Source organism: Pararge aegeria, chromosome 4 (assembly GCF_905163445.1).
Source record: "Pararge aegeria chromosome 4, ilParAegt1.1, whole genome shotgun sequence".
Classification (NCBI taxonomy): domain Eukaryota; kingdom Metazoa; phylum Arthropoda; class Insecta; order Lepidoptera; family Nymphalidae; genus Pararge; species Pararge aegeria.
In genome coordinates, this window is record NC_053183.1 from 16,058,003 (window position 1) to 16,067,255 (window position 9,253).

Here is a 9,253-nt window from a genome sequence, read left to right on the forward strand (position 1 = left end):
TTGGGGACTACGCGACGGTCTAAATCCTTCTCATTCTCTCAGGAGACTCGTGGCTTGTAGTAAAAATCTAATATTAACGTTGACTTCCTATAGTCCAACATTATACCGTTAATTTTAGACCAACTGCCTCGTTGGTTTAGTGGTTAGCATACAAAACTAAAGACCTAGGTAGAGGTCCAATAATCGAACCTAGGTTAGGTTTGATTATTGGAACGGGAAAAAGATTTAGTACTTTTCATTGCTTTTCATTAATTAGTTACCTACGTCTGCGCCTACATGGTTAAGATAATAAAAAAAAAAAAGAGAAATCACAGAGAATTTGAGCCGGTAAATACAATAATTAGTTTTTAATTAAATAGGTAGGTATTACTTTGAACGGAATAAATGTTTTTTAAAATAGTTAAAGGATAAATGCTATTTCCTGTTATTCTAATAAAATAATGTTGTTATTATTTAAATTAAGCTACCTACCTGCTCAAAAACAATAGACATTTTGATGAGTAATTTTTAAACGAGTTAAATAAAAAACCATATTTGAATAAAACTGGTATTTTTTATTATTTTGTTTCCAGCACACAAATGAAATTCTTCCTTCAGTTAAATTACAATAATTTTCCGTACATACATAGTTTATATGACACAAGCAATTTTACTTAGATACTGGAGTCTTATATACTCCGGATGCTACGTTTTTAGATACAACATTTAGTTGTACATAACAACCTTAATCCTTAACAATAACTTAAGCGAAATAAATAAATAAAATAATAAATCTTTTTCTACTACTATAAATACACTTTGACTTAAATGTAGCGTTAAAATTACCTAAAAGATGCTGTCCATTTATTTATGTAGTACTAAAAACCACTTACTTAAGACCCTTAATTTAAGTAATTATTTCTTGATGTTTGTTTTAAGGAAAAGACAATCCAAGTAGCTTCTAAGTTTTGAGATGGTTTTCAGTATTTGATTCTAAGACATCCATTGTAAGGAAATACAGACAGTAATCAAATGAACAACTCTTTGGATCCACAAAATTTTAACGCTATTCAAATAGGTAACTTCACCGTAAGTTAATAATTGTACAACTTAATCTATTCTTAAACACTATCACAAACAAACTTCTTACTGACTTGAACATTGGATTTGTACTAAAACGATACAGTCTTATTTATTTATTGGTCACTCACTAACTCACTTACAATTACAAGGTACATCCATAGTTGTAGTTAATATAGTGTTAACATGTATGTTTTATTCTAAAAGCACAAACCTACTGCTATTTACTTCCGATCTTAATACGAAATATTTTACTTATCCCAAATAAGAAATATACATTTTAATATAACTTCCAGCTGTGTTCATAATAATTCATAATAGGAACAAAATTGAAATTAATAATTCATTTAAGATTGTATTACAACATAATTAGTAAAAGTGCTTTACCTTTAAACGAACTTTTCAATGCCTACAAAAATACATGCATAACAAAATTAATCTTTGGCTAAAATGAAAATACGATTCGAAAATATTCCTGTAATAAATAAGTTGACTTCACCCTAAACAGCTAATGAGCTATATTTACGACTAAGGTATATCCTAGTAGTTTCAAACGCTAAATAGCGTTGACTAGTTTAACTCGTTTACACATTCACAGTATTTTTAGGAGTTTAAGCGTGTTGGGCACGCCCGAGGTGAATAAAGAACGCTATACGATCAGAACTTCTCTCACCGCATTTATTACACATAAAGGGATCGTTGTACCCGTGGAATCCCATGTGGATAGTGTGCATAGTAAGATCTCCGAATGTAATGTCGCAATATTGACAAGTATACGAATTGGAGGCTGTAGAGGTTGGAGCTTCGGCGGACGCGTCGGATTCTGAGTCCGACGCATCTGCATCCATTTTGTTGTCTTCGTGCTGCAATCTTAAAGCAGCCGGTTGCAGTTTGAACGCGCGGCCTTTTCTTCTATTTTTCATTGCTGTGGTGGGTGTTACTGCGTTTGCAGAACTCTCTGTGGGCGGGGGAGAGCCAGCCTCACTAGTCTTTGTGTTAGTCAAGTCGAGCGCATCGTCGGCCTGGGTTGGAGAGTGACTGCGTGGAGCCGTCGGTGTACGGGGTAAACTTGCAGGTGATTTTGTAGGGGGAGGTGAAACAACGTCGTTAGGAACCTCTCCGTACGACAAACGTTGGTGTAAAATGGATCGGGGAGACAGTTGTTGTTCAATTTGTTGTTCGACAACCTTAGGAGAAGTTCTTTGTTGTTCGTAGTTATTGTTGGGTGGGAATAAGAACGAATGAGGCAAAAGTGGAGGTAAGTATGGTAGGTTTATAGGAAAGTGGTTTCCGAATAGAGGATGCGATGGTGGAGGAGGTTGGGGCTTGTTATTGGATATATGGTGTTGATCAAACATCTTCATCATTGGCTTCTGTTTAGGCCCACGTCTAGTGCCGTACACATCTATTATCGGTAGAGGATTTGGTGTTCCATCCACGTTAAGTACCATCGCCGGATTGTGTTTATATTTCCGCAGGTGGAGTTTAAGTGAATGGCAGTATTTCGTTGCATAGTTACAATCGTTGCATCTGTATTGATAAATATTCGAATGCGATTTGAGATGAGAGTTGAGCATCGATTTATTCACGCAAGAATAAGAGCACTGGGTGCATTGAAAAGGCTTTGATCCGAGATGATTTCGCATGTGATATTCGAGGTGGTGCTTGTATTCCGTAACAAAAGGGCACTTTCGACATGTCAGCATTTTTTCGGGCTTGATATGCTCTTTGCTGTGCTCCCAGAAGCTAAGCTTAGTCACGGCGACGAATTCACATTGCTTGCATTTGAACGTTTTCACTTTTCCGTGGGAATTTACTGCTGGTACGCGGAGACCGGGTTCTTCGTCGAAATCTTCAAGCCCAGAACCTTCCTGGCCATCGTCGCAGTCTGGTTTATTTTGACCGACGCCATCGAAGCCAGAATCGTGGAACCGATCAAAAGATCGCCTGTCGTGTTCTCCATCAGGAGACGTAGGAGTTCTAGGGGGAGATTTAGGTGGAGTAGCATCAGCGCGAGCCAAGGGAGTAGAAACGTGAGCTGGAGGCGCGAGAGATCGCGGAGAGTATGATTCGTATGGGGATGGCTCGTGTTCTTCAACGTTCCTGCTGTGTACGAAGCCAGGGGGTGTAAGAAGATTGTATGGCATTCCATTGCGATACGAGTCTAAGTGCATGCCAAGATTTGTTTTAGCCTTTAATGGCATGTTGTCGTAGAATGGTAGCGGTTCCCCGGAGCTGCCTACGCTTCTGGGCGAATGCCCATTTGAATCCTTGCTTGATGACGATGGCGATGCGCTGTGGAACCCCTCCGAATAGAATCCGCTTGTCTGTTCCTTTGAGAAGCTGCCCTCCTCCATTGGTTCCGTTTTCTAAACAAGGAAACGTAGTTTGAAAACAATGTTTTTTTATAAATTTTGATAGTATTTGCTACTAATGTTGTTACAAAAAAATGCATAATTAGGGTAACGGGTTAATTGTTAACTAATGATTATTAGAGTAATCATAAGACTCATCGCATTATATCGGTGTTCTTTGTTGGCAATATTTTGAGAATGGAGAAAAGAAAAAATCTAAATGCTTGTATTTTCTTTAATGCATTTGTTTTTTAAATCCACAAAGTTCAAGAGATTTTTTTTTGATTCTTACAAATATTTTGATTGTTAAAAAAAAAAAAAAATTGAATATTGAATTAAGTTAATGTGACATGTTCTTTTATGGTATGTTTTCACATACGGTGTAGTAAGACTTACAATAATTGGCTGTTGGTTGAACGAGCCCCAAGACTGCGCATGCGGCGCTGGCGGCATGCCGGCGGGGGATGCGCAACTTATCATACCTGTGACAAAGAAAATTATCTACATTATTAATAGTTCGTTTTTATAATAATAACAGACGGCCCACTTGTGGTTATATCAAAACCATGCTATAAAAAGAGCAAAATTTAGCAGGGCATGGAAGAAACACGTCCTACCACGATTACACCAGCAACCACGCCCTTCAGACCGAAACACAGCGATGCAGAAATAAGCATGGTGGTAGTTCTTCCCCGGACGAGATCTGTCACAAAAAGCTCAATACTACTTACGCACTTAGGAACGCTTCTTGATACATTAAGATGTATCAAGAAGCGTTCCTTTAGTATTCACTTCTTATACCTAATGCCAGCCCGAAAACACCCTACAAACAATCCAAATAGGCTTCTGACTTCTTCTGACTGACTTGTTGCAATATAACCTTAGAACTGATAATAATTAATCAAAAACTATAAATAACCATGCTTCAAAGCTAACATTAACTATGATATGGTTATTTCTTAAAAAAAAATATTTATTTCAGTTTCTTACTTTGCAAAAATAGGTTTTAAAAAGGGCAAGTATTTCAAGCGATTTACGAAGTATTTTACGAAAAAAGTTCTCTAAGTTGTCAATATGTTTATGCATCTATAAGGGAAATCAGACTTCGTTTTGATAATAGCACTCTCATAACCACTATATCTGCGGTAAAAATTGAAGTAGGTTGGGACAAAAATTTTGGCCACGAAATGGATTTCGTGTAAAGTTAACATTCTGTTGTGTGTGACATGTTGTTTTTGTAAGCTAGGGAAATATCCTAAAAGCTATCTAACACCCTGAGGAAGGTACCGGAAAATGTGGTACTTAAACCCACTAAAGTCTCCTTGGTAACCACTGTCACACATCCGGCTCGCGGAACTCCTAAGAATGAACAAATACCTTCCTTGCATGGCACCCGTTGCGATCGATCTATGAGAAATATGATTATGTCTGTAGTCTGCAATCCGATCAAACTGAGAAAACCCTACTTATAACCCATATCCCAGACGATTTCCATCGCTTACGATAATGTTGATAAAAAAATTATACAAACGTTATAAAGCTTAAGAGTCCCGAGAAGCTTCTACATCGTATTAATAAATCTATTTGATTTCAATACCTACCGCGTTTATTCAGAAAGATTATAAATATGAATTTATGATAATATTCCTCTAAATAGGTAGATAGGTAGGCATGGTATGGTTGGAGCTAAGACTTCACTTTCGGGGGGCCGAGTTCGAATCCCAGCACGCACCTCTAACTTTTCTAAGTAAAGTGCGTTTCAAGTTATTAAAATATCATTTGGTTACGGTGAAGGAAAACATCGTGGGGAAACCTGCATGCCTGAGAGTTCTCGATAATGTTCTCAAAGGTGTGTGTAGTCCACCAATCCGCACTGGGCCAGCGTGGTGGACTACGCCTTAACCCCTTCTCGATATGATGATGATGATGAAATATAAATGATTTTACCTTTTATTATTGAATAGGTACGTGTGGCTCCATACTATTTAATAATCGAATGATTTATAATAGGTACGGTTATAAAGGGAAAACTAGTACTATTCTAATAAACAGATTTAATTGTAGTTATTATTAAGCATATTTTTATTTAAACGTTACCTCAATCTTTCCGTTTGCAGTAAATAATATAATTGAATGTGCACAAAGTAATTTCATTTGTTAATTTTTGATTTAATTGTGAATGTCTTCATTGAATCATCAGTCATCACAAATGCTTCGTGGAAAAAATTTGCTTGCAATGCAAATGGTAAAAAAAAGTGAAACGTTTAGTCACGTTCCCTATATGCACACATACGTATTATTTATATACAAACTGGTACGTTGTTGCAATCTTTTTTTATTTAATTTGTAATTAACAGATATTTAGTTTTGTAAAAGCTACCGACGGCTATTAGGACTAATTATTTCGTTTGTTTTTAATGTATTTAGAATGATTAGTAGATCTAATTATCTTAGAAGTCCCCCATTGCTTCTAAGATGTTTACGTAAAGGTAATAAAGTTACTAGTTATTTACACCCACACTCATAGCCATATGGCTAAGGGCATTTACCTATATTTGATTACTACTAAGACTATGTGAATGAATGAATACACTTTTATTGTACACCACATCTTAATATATATAAATCTCCTGTCACGATGTTTGTCCGCAATGGACTCCTAAACTACTTAACCGATTTCAAATTTAATTGGCACACCGTGAGCAGTCTGGTCCAACTTAAGAGATAGGATAGCTTAAATCTTTAATTATAGTCGCAATTTTTTTTTCATTGTAAATTATTTGTCTATGATTATTTGACAGTCACAACTCACATGTTATATTTATATATATACTACTATACTCATTTAAGGCTTAGCGATACTGAAAACTTTAAAAACAAAATCAAACGCAGACGAAGTCGCGGGCAACAGCTAGTAAACATATAGAAATATTATAAATAAAAATTTAACAAAAAGAAAAGATCTCTTCCAGGCAACCAACGGCGTTAAACACAGCTCAAGAAGAGAGGTAGGTATTTGCATATATACCTGAATGTCCATATATAATATAAACATATAATAAACTTTAGATTTATATTAGGGGTATATAAAGCATCAGAGTAGGAGTAAGAATTAAGGTTTTCTAAATCGAGTACCCGCGGAGTAGACCCCTTGGATTTTATTTCGCCCTGGTATATAGGAACATAGGAAGGTAAATAGTATTGATTTATCAAGGTTTCCTTATTATATAAAGCTTTATAGTAGATAATAAGTACATAGGTATATAAAGACTTACTTAATATACAATGTACAATAACGTTAGTGCGTTAAACGTTGTTGACTGGGTACCTATATACCTCAAACTATTATACCGATGATAATAATTTCCTTTTGTATACGATACATAATGCGCTATAGATATGTTGTCATAGGATAGGTAATCCAGAATGCTGTATGGACGTCTGATGTCTCCAGATAATCCATCAGGCATCTAAAATGCACAAACCTAAGATTCACTAAATATTTTCCTATTAATAATTCCGAAAAATAATACTTGTATGTTCATAATTATATTGAAGAAATAAAAAAAAAGTTTATTACGTGCTTTTAAGTGTAATTAGGTAAAAATTCACCCTTAACAGGTTGCAGGGTGAATTATCTAAGCGCAATAACTTATAACGTAACAAATTATAAAAAATAATTTTACATTCTATTTAGAAACACCTAGAATAAGTAAACTTAATAGTAGGTCGGTAATTAAAAGGAATACAGTATCTATAAGGCTAAATTAAAAACATATCTACATACCTTCCCCTTAAAATCAGCAAATGTTAGTAAACACACCACTTCGGTAAGTTTAGCATTAATCAAGTTTATAACTTCACTTTTGTTTATATTCCACTCAATGTCCGAACATAGCCAAAGCTCACGAACGTTAAAGCTCAAAATATTTTTTAAAGACAACCCTTCGACACCGCGGTCTGGACCGGTATGACTTCGACAACGTCTCACAATGAACTGAAAAAAATCTGTCAATTTTTATGCCCCAAACATCGATAAATGTATTCTACATTTGAACGCGACGAGTTTTCCAGAGTGAGCTAGACGGCACGATTCAGCAATACGCGCGTCCCTTTCCCACCCCCACAGCCTATTTTTACCCGAGCCAATGCGCGGCCGGCTACTGTGGGTGGGGATCAAGTTATTAAGTTATTGTTTATGCGATATTAATAATAAAAAAACAAGCAACTCCTGGCGGGCTGTTATTGTACTCGTAATAAAGTGTGCGCTGTTTCGGTTATTATGCGGCCATAAAACCGGGAGTACAGGCAAATGAGATTGTTGTTCCTATTGTATTCGTAATGCGATAATGAGATTTTTATGTTTATATGTCACAATAAGCTTTATGGTACAGTTACTTTTAGCGTTAAGTTAGGATGACTATAAACCGAGCCTTTAATTTTTATTAGGTACGGCGTATCACAGTCTACTTATAAAGCTTAAATTGTATTCTTTGTAATCTAGTATATATTAATATGTATATAACAATAATCACTGCATAGTGCAAATATTTCATTCTTCAGTAGCCCTATTTTTAGCGGGATATAAAGAACTGGTTTATAAAAAACGTTTGAAAGGGCAGGCGCGGCGCGAAAAGAGGGCGTCGAGCTTTTTACATCGTCGAATCGACCAATAACAGAGGCCCGTTTAAAAAAGGAATCTCGTATATAACTTTTTTTGGAATTGACACCTAAATCCACCAATCAAAATGCTGAGACGTTATGAGTATATTTCAATCAACTTGATATTTTTAGATACACGGATTACAATTTCAATGGAGTTAAGCTTATTAGAGTTAGGAGGAAGCTTGTAGGGAATACCCAGATGAGGGTGGGGTTTCCTAGTTGTAATTTCTCTAATTTGGTAGCTGGATGGATGAGGTCTGAATGTGGTTTTTATATTTCGTTGTGCTTCAGACAGTACAGTAGGTAGCCGTCGATCCAGTAGGCATCACACACACACCTGTGTGTAATACTTGCTTAAGAGTCGAAGACCGCGGCACAAGATACACGTTACCACGGTACTTGGAAATCCCTACAAGATACCTATTTCCAGCAGTGGACGTCAATCGGTTGATATGATGAAGAGTCGAAGTGCATTATTTGTATACGCTCATGTTATATAGTACCAAACGTTGGTACTATATAGTTTTCAAGATAATGCGGTTTTTCAATCATTTTTCACATATACCCTAAAAATACAAAATAAAGCAATAACCATATACAAAAGGGTTGTATTGGTCCTGAAAATGTAATTATTTGTAGCTCAAGCGGGACGCCATGGTATAAAAAACCACTAGATTAATTTTGGTAGGACTTTCTGAAAGGATTGTAGAGGCTGAGTTTATAGGCTTAGCCTACTTTAAATTTTGGGTTATGAGGTAGAAATGGACTTTGGAAGGTTGTATTAAAATCTTATGGATTTTTTACGAAACAAAAAAGCCGCAGCTAGTTTTTCTTAATATTATGGTTTAAAAGAAGAGTGCCATTGGGAACAATTTCATTTATAATTTAATTAACTCGTGTATGGAGATGGACATGGTATAAATATGCCCATCGAAAGAGTCACATCATGATGTAAAAAGTAGATCTGTTGGCAATAACATCCGAAATTCGACGGAAGGAACCGAATGACTCCTTAGTGTTACGTGACGATTTTTTCAAATTAGCTTCGCAAGCCGATTTAAACAAATTTTGTTCAAGTAATTCTTCTAATGTACACTTTTGAGGGTTGTTTTCCAAAAAAGTACAATTAATGTGTGACACTTTATTTCATCATAAATAACGCAAGTATGTAAAAC

At 35.8% G+C, this 9,253-nt stretch overlaps 1 protein-coding gene across 1 annotated transcript; it reads right to left on the reverse strand.

Moving 5' to 3' along the window:
- Nucleotides 1–580: 580 nt before the first annotated feature.
- Nucleotides 581–7,376, reverse strand: LOC120623441 (protein hunchback-like). The gene is made up of 3 exons (XM_039889470.1): nt 7,201–7,376; nt 3,810–3,895; nt 581–3,428 (listed from the first exon to the last, which is right to left on the reverse strand). The coding sequence occupies exons 2-3, from the start codon at nt 3,891–3,893 to the stop codon at nt 1,671–1,673; spliced, it is 1,842 nt and encodes a 613-aa protein (XP_039745404.1). The 5' UTR covers nt 3,894–3,895; nt 7,201–7,376; the 3' UTR covers nt 581–1,670.
- Between the last annotated feature and the right edge of the window lie 1,877 nt (nt 7,377–9,253).